This window comes from Aspergillus wentii (genome assembly GCF_001890725.1).
Source record: "Aspergillus wentii DTO 134E9 unplaced genomic scaffold ASPWEscaffold_3, whole genome shotgun sequence".
Lineage (NCBI taxonomy): Eukaryota > Fungi > Ascomycota > Eurotiomycetes > Eurotiales > Aspergillaceae > Aspergillus > Aspergillus wentii.
In genome coordinates this window covers 3,120,715-3,132,755 of record NW_024467834.1, presented here as the reverse complement: position 1 = coordinate 3,132,755, position 12,041 = coordinate 3,120,715, and the positions used below count along the sequence as shown (strand labels likewise).

The following is a 12,041-nucleotide window of genomic DNA, read 5'->3' as shown; positions in this document are numbered from 1 at the left end:
GATCCTTCCACATTTGGTGTCGCTGTTTGATTATTTTTGATTGCTTATAGAACAACACAGGGTTTAGATTTCAGGGGTTACGGATTTGTTATGTGCTGATCTAGACTGCTTCATCGCCATCTGATGATACTGTTTGGGATTCTCTGGTGCTTTTGAGCCCATCTATGTATTCTCTTATTTTTTACTTCTTTCGTATATGTATTTCTTTTTATTTTATATGGAGCATCGAAAGCAAATGCAAACAGCGACCAAAATTTTCGTCATCTACCTAATTACTTGAATATGGATGGCCATATATTAAGCAGTGGTCCGTGCATTAAATCCGCCCTCCGCCAAAAAGCGCGTACCGCGTCGACCAAAGCTGCTTCAAGCTCCTATCGCAAGAAGATGTCTATGTTTTAAGCTACATAGAGTCAATACTAATCAAAAATTCTCTTCAAATCTAAGACTGCTACCCTTTTCTCCACAAGCCAATTGAAAACTGCCAGGTGGTTGTCATTCAAAATGTCCACCCAGGCCGCACGAAGCATCCTCTTTACGCACACCAACCCTCAACAGGGTTTCAGATTGCTCGAACTCCCATCGGAAGTGGTAGAGCTGCTTTCATCCAAGGAGCCTCCTACGTATGTCTCTTTCTCCCCTCTGTTCTACGATATGAAACAGACGAGTTGTTTCAATGAATATCCCCGCACCCATCACCCTTGAAAACCAGCCAGCTCAGCTAACATTTTTCACTCGATTTCAGTCTCCAATTGAAATCCCCCTCAATGTCCCAATCCCAATCAACCACCGACCCTACAGCCCCCGAATATGTAAACCTCTGCACCCCGACCCAAACCTTCCGAATCCGCCAAGTCCACTCCTCCAATTCCATCCATATGATCCGTCCCAGCGAGGGGGCAATCCAGAAAGACGATATCAAGGTTGTTGGCGAAGATGAAGATATGAACCTCGTGGAAACGGTGACCACCATCGCAAAGTGCGGATCAACACTGGAACTCCACACCCCACCGGAGGGGTTCTCCGCCATCCCGTTCCTGGGGAAAGTCTTGAGGGTATACGATACTCTGAGCACCGAGGCGGACGATGACGTGATCATGAACAACGATATCCATGAACTCGCGGACCGGAAAAGGGTGATCGATGCCGTGTTTGACGATGTTCCTGTTTCCCGGAATCTATGCGAAAAGGGTTGGGTGGAGCTGTGTGCGTTTGTGTTTGGTCAGGATGGGAGTGGCTGTTGCTGGCGACCTTCGTCGAGAGTCAAGGTTGATGTTTGGAAAAGGATGGTGGAGGGGGCAGTTTTGCAGGGAATCAACTTGGAGACACAGTTTCTGGCCAACGATCTGTGGAAGTCGGTTCTTGATGATGCTGAAGAACCCTTTCCGCAGCCTTTGTTCGAGGCCATTTTACGCCGGGTGTGTGAGTCTGAGGATGACCAAACCCAGTTGTCGGTCGATGAGAATCTCAAATGTGAGTATATTTTGTCAAGATGTTCGAGGAATCGCGATCGCTCTAACGAGTGTTTATCACTATAGGGGCGAGTATCGACAAGACCAGCTGCACGCGATGGGTAGGCGAGACATATCTGGAGGCTATGGCACCTACAACAAAGTCTGCAATTGGAAGGAGTGAATTTCTGAATGCCTGGAAGGATCATCTTCCTGAATCTTGGAGGGATGAGGTGGCCTTGTCCAAATTACCGGTGAGTGATGTGCTTCTGTTATCTTCGGTCTTAGAGTCTATTCCTTCACATATGGGGCTTCTACGAATCGCTCTTGTGAAAACCGTGCTGATGTTCTATAGGAAAACTCATATCAACATCCCGATCCTGTATCAATTTGCTTCGTCAACGAAGTCGATCGGGAAAAGGTTAAGAAGAACCTCTCGGCAGATTCCAGCGCTGCCACAGCGGCCAAAAAGACAAGGAATTGGCATGAGCTATTCAAAAACCAAAAACGACGCTGAAATACACGGCAGCCGAAAGGTTGCGCCAAACATTATACATTATACTTCACAATCTCAAAAGAGTTTCGGTTCCGCAGTCTTTCACGATCTATGTTGAGCACCTCCAGTGCCAAATTAGCAACAGACTCATGAGTCTACCCACAAAAATGCAGAATGATGGAATGAAACGCAATGCTCGGTTGTTTCAGCACCAGGCATACTTCTCGTTCCACCACCATTCAACGTCTTTACCAAAACCTTGCGCGTCACCTGTCCATTTCAGACTGGCAATGCTATCATTTTCCCGGTGCACCAGCTTGGTGGTAGGATCCAGAAGATGAACCGCCTTTTGCACCAATGGAGTTGGGTTCCAAAACTCGACCTTTGCCATGTTCCATTCGTGTGCTTCAAGTTGGGCCCGCCGCAATACTGCAGCTATGGCTTTCGATGTGGCCTCTGTCTCTTCTGGTGTGGTTGGCTCGTCATACACCCACCGCAAGATGTAAAGAGTATTCTCTTGTGGTGTTTCGCCGAAGTTTCTGTTCCAGGCACAGTATACCCGGGACTTGTCGTCGCCAGCACCCTTGATTGTTGGTGGTTCTCTGTCGGGATGCATTCTTTCTGCCAAAAATTCCTCTCGTGCCCAATGCCATACGAAATGGTCGAAATTAGGGGATATGGCAACCTTGGCACTGGGAGACTTCTCAGAGGCGACTCGTAAAAGTTCACGTTCTTTTTGCAGAATCCGATCACTGCACATTGAGGCTTGAACATCATTGGCAACCAGAGTTTTCGCCTTTGGTAGGTTGGCTCCGGGGATATCCCGCCCATACTCCTCCTTGGAGATAGGGGGAAGGGAAATATGCGAGGATAGGAAGGGTTTCCAGCCATATTTGGCGTAAAACGATTTGCCAATGTCCGAATACAGGACCGTGAAAAGTGATCTGTGCCTGGGCTCGTCTTCCATTTGCCAAGTATCAAGCTTCATGCTCAAATCTGCCACCATTCTTTTCGCATACCCTTTCCCTCGGAACTCAGGCCGGCAATAAACGCTCCCCACTCCATGAGTGGACACTTCTTCCACCTTGCCGTTGAACGCTAGGAGTGCCTTTTTCTTGTACGTTTCACAGGAGCTAAGGATTGTCCGGTCTCCTACTGGCTGCCTGCGATCGACGAGAATCCAGCAGGTCAAGCCATCACGGGTCAATCGTTGCTGGTGAAGATGGTTCTCTCGGGCAATATATGTTTCGATATCCAGGAGCCCTTTCCACACGATGCTGTTCAATTCGAGGGATTTAATCCGTTCTTCGGGCGTTGCAGGGACCAGGACAATTTCAGGAGAGTCGCCCTGTGGCAAAGAAGCAATCGAGTCAGGGAGATCGGCAGCAATCATATTTACAATGAGTTCGATTTGATTTGGCTCGTGTATGGGTTATTTGAAACCACGTCTGCTGTATTCGACAGGGATATATGACACGGCGATGGTTAATGTAGCTGATAGCTGATACCACTATTTACTGATAGTTTGATAAGGGTGTATGTCTAGTGGTGGTACATTGACGGTGATAAGCAAAGAATGCGATGATGGCGCCTTTGAAGACCCGAGGAATGATGCAGAACCACGAGAAGACCCGGGGTGATACAATGGATATATAGTTACCTACATTCCATCCAACTGAGCTGGTGACCTTTGTTCCTTCTGTATCTGTTTGTCATAATCCCGAGGACAAGCGATGGCAACCGGCAATCGAAGGCTGTACCTGCCTGTCCAAGCCGTTGCATTCAACTTTACCGGGGATGCGTGACGTAGGGCAAGAGAGGGGATGACCTAGGGTATGATCCGTCATGTGGTACAGCTTGGCGTTGGCCTAATCGGGAAGACACCTAGGGCGCAGTGCAGCGTCAATAATACATTACCAGGCGGTCAGTAATTTATAATTTACCGTACGTAACTTAAGGTAGGTACAGTAAAGCCAAAGATTGGTAATTTAGTACACGGTATTGTCACCCCCTGACACTCTCGTCGTTTCGCATGCGTCACATGACCACACGGAGATCTCCCAGCAGAGATAACATCATCGCCAATCCAGATTTTGTATCAAGAGGGATGCGAAGCGCACTGCTGGGCCGGCAGGTGCAGAACAACCCGTCGATATTTATCTCCATGCTCTTATCCATATCATGGACCACGATTAACTGCCCCTCATCTCGATAACTCCTTATTACCCACTCTGACACACACTGTACATCCGGATCCCACCGCAGCCCCACCAAGAATCCTGCCACTGTCAGAGCGTCCAAGTTCGACCCAACTTTCCTACAACTAACCAACCAACTAGTCCTGGTTGGGATATTTCAGCTACCGTCTTACTCCGAGTTGGTTGACTGACTAGTACTTCATACTATTCTTGTATGCAAAGTCAGTAGAAGGAAGACAGACAAATCCCAAACGCAGTCAGGCACTGCTCAGGCTGTATATGAGCAATTTCTCGAGCAGATGACAAATCACACTTGGCTACTGATGATCCGCAGCCTGATTAAGCATCATTTTTGACGTGTAGGTTGCTTGATGTTTTTCTTTTTCTTTGATATCCCCTTTTGCAGAAAGTCCCTCGAAATCAAGAGGCATTATTGCAATTGCTTTGTTGTGGTGTGTTTTGCTTCAAGAGAGTAAACAAAGCTATAGTCCATGGTTGTTGGGGGGATCGTATGACCGGCTGGTTCTACTGGAAGATTCACTTTTGTTCGTGGCGGGCTCCTTCATAGCTTCATTCAACCTGTTTGGATTCAATCGGAAAGACGCTGATGGTGGTTCTTCTCATTCCTCAGTCACGGTCCTTCCTTTTCTTCCTCGTCTCTCTCTCTCTCTCTCTCTCTATAAACTCTGAGCGCTTCTCTATGGGCTTATCCTCAATTTCTTCTCAGTCACACAACTGTGTCAGTACAGCCAACGCTAGTGATTACCAGTCTCAGCTTTTTTTGAGGCTAAATCGTCAACTTGGGACTCTCTACCCACGGGATCCTACATCTAGCCATCATGACTCAAGTTTCCCTAGGACATAGACACACGGAAAATGAGGAAGATAACAATTTCATGCCGGGCATCACTGATGAGATGCTGCTGAGGCAACTGGGCTTCGAAGTGCAGAATGATGATGAGCTGGACTATGATTTCACTGGCTTGGTTCCTTCCACGGTCAATCTCCCAAAGCGAGCTCGGCGAGTTGGCAACTCCCCAATGACAGGCCTCAATGTCGAGTCACTAGATCGAACTCGTGGCCACGCTTCTACTCGATCATCTTCCGCGGCACATATGGCACAATCCCCAGTGTCTGTCATTGATATCACATCAGATACCGAGGATGAAGATGACCCTCTGCCAAAAGTCCTAGAACTTTTTCCCGATATTAGCCAACAATACGTAAAAGACCTATTTGCCCGTCATAAACCTGACCAGGATACGAGCTACGAGAAAATAATCGAGGAGATTCTGGCTAATCCATCTTACCCCAAGCAGAAGGAGTTGAAGAGAAAGAGGACAGTGACAGAAGATGATAAAGACTGGGAATCTGGCCCAGGCCATCATGGCGATACTCTGTATCTCAATACAGCGTGAGAATTGATATCTTCTCCTTCTCCTTTTACTATCCCTTTCTAAGGTTGGTTGACATGCTGACATGGCTCATAGTGCACGGATATTGGCGCAAGAATTCCCACATGTTCCCACCCAATACATTCGACAGGTTATGGATGATAAGCAAAGGCTCTACACTGCTTACCTATACTTTTCTAAACACGAGAGTACAATTATTGGTTCCAAACCATACGAGAGATTAAAGCGGGCAAGGAAAGCACAATCTACTCCTACACCATTTCCGGAACTTTTGGGGACGGGGTCGTTAACACAGGAACTCGACGCTGCAAAGAAAAAAGCCGGTAAGTGCGTCTTTCGAGCAGTCATTGTTCTTCGCTAACGAACTACTTCGATTTACAGCCTTAGCCGTCAAGAAAAATGAAGAAGAAGAGGCAGAGAGACTCAATGAGGAGGAGCACACTAAAGCAGGTACCCTTGTGGAGTGTCAGTGCTGCTATTCAGATGTTCCATCGAACAGAACAGTTCCTTGTGAAGGGATGGGTGTGCACTTCTTCTGTTTTGCGTGTATCCGCAGATCTGCAGACACCCAAATTGGACTTATGAAGTACCAACTGCAATGCATGGACACTAGTGGCTGCCAGGCTAGCTTCACCAGGCTCCAGCTTCAAGAGGTGCTGGGAGCCTCAATTATGAAGAAGCTTGAGACTCTTCAGCAACAAGACGAGATCGCACGAGCAGGCCTTGATGGTCTCGAAAGTTGCCCATTCTGTGATTTCAAAGCAATTTGTCCACCGGTGGAGGAAGACCGAGAATTCCGCTGCAGCAATCCGGAGTGCGAAATGATCACTTGCCGAATATGCAATGAAGAGAGTCATATTCCTAAAACCTGTGAAGAGGCCAAAAAAGAAAGGGGAGTTTCGGAGCGTCATCACGTTGAAGAGGCAATGAGTGAGGCTTTGATCCGATCCTGTCCCAAATGTAAGGTGAAGATAGTCAAGGAGATGGGCTGCAACAAGATGACCTGCCCCCAGTGCCGATGCATGATGTGCTATATCTGCAAGAAAGACATTAGCCGGGAACAATACGGTCACTTCGGGCGTGGCTGCAATGTCAATGATGACCCCCGACAGAATCGTTATCAACAGGAAGTTGAACAGGCTGAGAAGAAGGCCATTGAAAAGGTTCGAGCAGAGAACCCCCATTTAACCCAGGAGGAGCTTCGGGTGTATGGTTCAAGGAAAGACAGTGCCAAAGAGAACCCTTCTCGGCCTGCTCGACAATTGCAAACTCCTCAGATACCTGGAGGTGGTAATTTGTATCGAGTTCATGGCCCGCAACATGCACGTCGCCGGCATGGCCCGATGCCACCATTGCCAGCCTATCCCGAAGCAGGGCCCTTTCCACAATGGCAACCTCACAATCAAGGTGCTTTTCTACCCTACATGCCACCGCATCCTCAATTTGACCTGTTTGCAGGCATGCCAAATTGGCACCAGGTGCACCCCCTCAGGCATGACTTTCAGTATTTAAACCCTCATGCTGCTGCTGCTGCTCGCCCTCAGTTCGCTCCAAATAGCGCCCTGTCAGAACTTTCCAACCAAATCGCAGCTAGACGCGATGAATACAGACGACGTGATAACGCCACCGTTACTAACAACGATAATACTACTACTAATAATAATAATAACCCAGCCGGCATACCCCGTGGGCCTGTCGGGCTATTGGCTAATCGGGCTCGGCCAACTGCGGCTAATTTTTCCGCCGCGACCCAGCCAGGCGTCCCTCCAAACGGCCGTCCTTTCACGAATCAGGCCGACATGACTGTGCGCACACGGAGGACTGCCGCAGCCGAGCCATTTCCCGCCGAGCAGGCCATGGCTCCCTTTGCCTTTCCTCATCGGACGCTTGATATACCGAGACTCAACTTTGCCGACCACTTCTTCGGGCAACGAGATATCTAGTTAGCCGTGACTCAGAATACTGCCTCATACTCCATCTTGACTGCATTTGCGATATGGCAGGCGACATCAGCCATTTAGTCCAAATCTTTGGATAGATACCCTCCATCTACTTACTTTCTTTGCTCTACTCATGTCTAGTTACTGGATTTATCTCGACTTGTTCTGAAATGCACATTATGAGACTGCCATTTCCAATTCGCACGAGAATACTACGCCTGTCTGTCTTGGTTTTTTACCTTGGTTTTGTTTTCATGACTCGACTCGGTTTCACTGATGCGTTGGCTAGCTGGTTGATAATGATTTTACCTTACGAATGACGATTGCAATCCAATGTCTTACTACAGACTACTACAAAGTACTTCATACTCATCTTATATCAAACGTAGATGCATGTTTATTTACTAGATAAAGTATGTAGGCAAAACACATCACATCTATAATAAACAAATAACACGACCAAAAACAACACAACAATAACAATAACAACAAATTTCCATCTAGTTAATGCTACGCTGTCTGTCTTGTCTGTCTAATCAGCCAACTCATCGCCACACACATACATCTGGATACATACATACATACATAATACATACACGGAAATGAATGGAATGTAGTAGATCACAGATGGAACGGAACCCCTGTAGCACACAATAAAAAAATGACATCGAAGCACTTAACACACAAGCCACAAAACACATATGACATCACTGTACTTCTCCTCTCAAGGGATAGGAAAGTAAACTAGCTGTAAAACTGTAAAGTAACTCGATAGTTAACCCAAGTAAGCATCTCTCTCCCCCTTCCCCTCCCTCCTTTCTGCTAGAAGGATCTGCGGATCCAGGAACAGCACAACTGCAACGTCATGTTCTTTCTTTCTTTTTTCCTTTTCCTTCCGTTTTTTTCGTTTCTGTATAGTTATTGTTTTCCCCTCTTTCTTTGTTTTGCTCTTTCCGGTGAGGTGTCTTCTTCAGTACTGGTAGAAGTATAATATCTTATACAACCCTAACCATGCAATATAAGAATGATAAAAAAGATAAAAGATATTTAGATAAAATGCTCCTATTGCGTGTCTGTCTGCTCGTCTCCAACTTGGAAAATGTCATGATGCATGGATCCCTGATATAAAACATAACGTATAACATAACATATAACATAAGACTCAATTCGTTTGAAATGCCTGCCGTTTCCGTCATCAGCTGTAAATCAATATGAGCCAAAACAAACATGCTATATGTATGAATTGAACCACTTTTGGAATTAGAAAATGAAACATGGGAATGGAGATGAGGATGAAAAAAAAATGCCATAGAAAAACAGGAAAAAGAAAGAAAAACATGCAAAAATCTCAGATGCCAAATGGGGAGGGTCATATTATCAATTACGGACAGGACTCAAAAGGTAAAAAGGAAAAGGAAAAGAAAATCTCCGCTAGCGACTGCTGCTGATGATTCCGATGATCTCTGTAGCTGAATGCTAGATATTTGGATTGGCTAGGATCATGTAGTTCGAGAGACCAACAAAAGAGACGTGAGAGTACAAGAGGAAATGGTATGAAAGCGAAGCAGAGAAAAAAAAAAAAGAAAAAAAAAAGTAGAAGTAGAGGTAGAAAAAGAAATATGAAGTAAAAAATGGGGGGAGTAAAAAAAGAAGTAATAATAGAATAGAAGAGAAAAGGAATGTGACGAGAGAAATAAGAGTCAGAGGAGGGTTTGGGGAGGAAGGAGGATGAGGAGAAGAGAAGATGAAGAAGAGAAAAGGAAAGATATGAACCAGATCTATGTAATGCCATGCGAGTCCCAAAAATCGTCCGCTCCCCATTTTATATATTTGCGCCACTCTTTCGGACGACAATTCCTAATTCCCTCATCCATCATGTATGTTCGATCATTGGTCACGCTAAATCAAGAATGAGACAGACAGAGAATAATAAAAAAGAAAAAAGAGGAAACGGAACCGATCAAGGATGAAAAGGAAACCCCTGGAGAGAGGATAAAGAGAAACAAGAAACAACAGCGAGAGAAAAAAAAAACGACTAATGATATCATGGCGGATGTTCTGAATCCACCGGTTCATTAAATTTCTGCCGTGCCTCTTCCACCCATAGTTCTAATCGAAGCTCGCCGGCTTCTACTCGTCGTACCGGGACCGTTTTGGCACGACCGTTGGACACTTTCGGAGGCGGCTGTTGCTGCTCGCCATTTCTTAATTTGGAGACGGAATATGGGGCGGTACATGACCGTAAATGAACCTTTCCCGGTTCGGCCACGATCCAGGTTTGTTCTTCTCTGGTGGTTCCCACGGGGGGTAGGGAATCTTCTCGTACTTCGATACAGACGGTGAAGCTGAACTCGTCGTCCCGAGGTAACGGAGTCAGTCGGGCACAGGCGGAGGCCAATCGTGCGAGACAAGCGCGGAATTGCGCTTCGAGGTCGGGAGCAGGAGGCGCGGGAGCCCGTTCAGGGACGGGTGCACCTGGCTTGGATGAATCTTCTTTTCTGTCTTCAAATGTGGTGTTGATCTCTCCAGCGGGGACACGGGGGAAGCCCGACAGGTCAAAGGCATATCGTTCGAGGGGTTGGTTTGTGCGGAGAGATGAAATGATGATACTGACAGCGGTTATTGTGCCTTTTAAGATCTCCGTCCCGACCGAAATCGACGCATCATTTATGTAGTCGCATACCTTGGGATGGCGGGATTGTCGAACGGGGTAATTGTACGCTCGAACGGGCAGAAACGTAGCTCGAGGATATACCTGGCGGAGGAAGAGGATCTGGTGGATTGAAACGGTAAGGAAATTGGTGAAAGAGGACGACAACGCATTCTGATTATTGGGCATCGACCTGGGTGCGGTGACCGGAGCGGAAAATGTTGTCATGGTGGTGGTGAGGGAGTTGACGGTCGTGCTGCTCTCACTGGCAATCGGCATTGCCGTCGAAGGCTCTGGTATCGTCGTTTCCACGGAAGGGAGGGTCTTGACGGAGTCTCGAAGTATCTGAGTGCTGTTCCACCCTGAGGCTAATCATCGCTCTGCCTTTCTTGACGATGGGTCAACAACGGTGTTCCACGCCCAACATGGGGACAACGGTTCCTGTCTGTCTGTCTGTCTCTCTCTCTCTCTTTCTCTCTTTCTCTCTTTTGGCTCCCTGTCCCTTGGGTCTCTTCCTCTTTTTTTTTCCCTTCCCTCTCTCTCCTTCCTTTGTAGATCTTGCGCCTTCGCACTCTTGTTTTTTCTTCTTTCCTTTTATAATCGCGACAACCGGGGAGGATCAACGGCGGTGGGGAAATTGCAGACGAGGAGACAAGGAAAAAGGTGGTTGTTGGTGTTGAGACGGTGACGAAGAAGAAAGAAGAAAAAAAAAAAAAAGAGTGAAAAAGGCGAATTTTTTTTCTGCCCCGTCGTGGGAAGATCAAAAAGAGGGAAAAGAGGGAGAGAAAAAAAAAAAAAAGAAAAGAAAATGATGAATTTGATTTGATAAGGAGGAGGGGGAAGATAAATTTTTTTTAATGTTTTTATCTTTTTTTTTGTTGGTGAGGGAGGGGGGAGGGGAGGAGGATAAATTTAAGATATGTGGAAGTTGAGGATGGTTGGTGGTGGTCGATGGAGAGGAAAAGAGAGGAGGGGTTTAGTTAGAGAGAGAGAGAGCAGCAGCAGCAGCAGTAGTAGCAAAAAGAGAGATTCCCGATACATACGTTGGGTGGACGAAAAGACGAAACAAGCAAACCTCACAGCATGGAATCGTTCGGATCGTAAACATCAATCGATAGTAGAGGCGTCGAGGATAAAGAAGGGTAATAATATAAAATAATAAGATAGTAAAATAGTAGGAGAAATAAAAATATAAAAATAAAAAAAATAAAATAATCAATAAAAAGTGGAAGATCTTGAGGCTGTTGTTGCAAATTATTAAAGAGAGGGAAAAAAAAAAAAGAAAAAGAAAAAGAAAAAGAAAAAGAAAAAAAGACGAAAGAAAGGCCTGGATTTGACGATATCCTTTTTTTCTCTTTCTTTTTTTTTTCCCCTAGAATTTTTTTTTTAATAAAAATCAAAAATATTTTAAAAAAGAAAAAGTATTTTTAAAGATCCCCTTCCCTCGGAGGTTTTTGTTCCTGGACTTTTTTTTTTTTTTTTCTTTTTTCTTCTTTCTTTTTTAAAATAATTTTTTTTCCGTCTGGGGGGGAACACGCTTGGTGGGCAGACGACCAGCAGCAGGAAACCCTTTTTAGAAGGGGAGGGAGGAGAGCGGAGGGAACAATGGGAGAGGGACAGGCAGCGACTGCTTTTCGCGATTTGGATCTCTGTCTGGGGGGCAACAGGATAGAGGGAGATAGTGTATAATCAGAGACAGAAAGAGAGAAAGTCGTTGCAAGATCCAGTGAACTAAAGAGTAGCTCAGGGCCCAAGTAAAGCAGCGCCAAAAGACAGAATAAAAAATAATAAAGTAATAAAAAATAAGAAATAAATAAAAAGAAAGAAAGAAAGGGAAAGAAAGACAGACAGAGAGACAGGATTCAGTCAATCAGTCAGTCAATCAATCAAT

General features: G+C 45.8%; 4 protein-coding genes across 4 annotated transcripts; 2 read left to right on the top strand and 2 right to left on the bottom strand.

Moving 5' to 3' along the window:
* Positions 1-504: 504 nt before the first annotated feature.
* Positions 505-1,968, top strand: ASPWEDRAFT_170981 (putative sister chromatid cohesion protein Dcc1; the record flags this gene model as incomplete). Its single annotated transcript, XM_040830705.1, has 4 exons — positions 505-623; positions 746-1,473; positions 1,539-1,705; positions 1,807-1,968. The coding sequence occupies 4 exons, from the start codon at positions 505-507 to the stop codon at positions 1,966-1,968; spliced, it is 1,176 nt and encodes a 391-aa protein (XP_040691186.1).
* On the bottom strand, positions 1,806-3,675 carry ASPWEDRAFT_39207 (uncharacterized protein). Its single transcript, XM_040835055.1, has one exon. The coding sequence runs from the start codon at positions 3,338-3,340 to the stop codon at positions 2,153-2,155; it is 1,188 nt and encodes a 395-aa protein (XP_040691185.1). The 5' UTR covers positions 3,341-3,675; the 3' UTR covers positions 1,806-2,152.
* A 1,309-nt stretch (positions 3,676-4,984) lies between these two features.
* ASPWEDRAFT_26883 (E3 ubiquitin-protein ligase RNF216) lies at positions 4,985-7,503 on the top strand (the record flags this gene model as incomplete). The annotated part of the gene is made up of 3 exons (XM_040832914.1): positions 4,985-5,559; positions 5,636-5,883; positions 5,942-7,503. 3 exons carry the CDS (start codon positions 4,985-4,987, stop codon positions 7,501-7,503), a joined length of 2,385 nt encoding a protein of 794 aa, XP_040691184.1.
* A 1,634-nt stretch (positions 7,504-9,137) lies between these two features.
* ASPWEDRAFT_39205 (putative mitotic spindle checkpoint protein (Mad2B)) lies at positions 9,138-10,867 on the bottom strand. The gene has a single exon (XM_040835054.1). The coding sequence runs from the start codon at positions 10,427-10,429 to the stop codon at positions 9,545-9,547; it is 885 nt and encodes a 294-aa protein (XP_040691183.1). The 5' UTR covers positions 10,430-10,867; the 3' UTR covers positions 9,138-9,544.
* Positions 10,868-12,041: the final 1,174 nt, after the last annotated feature.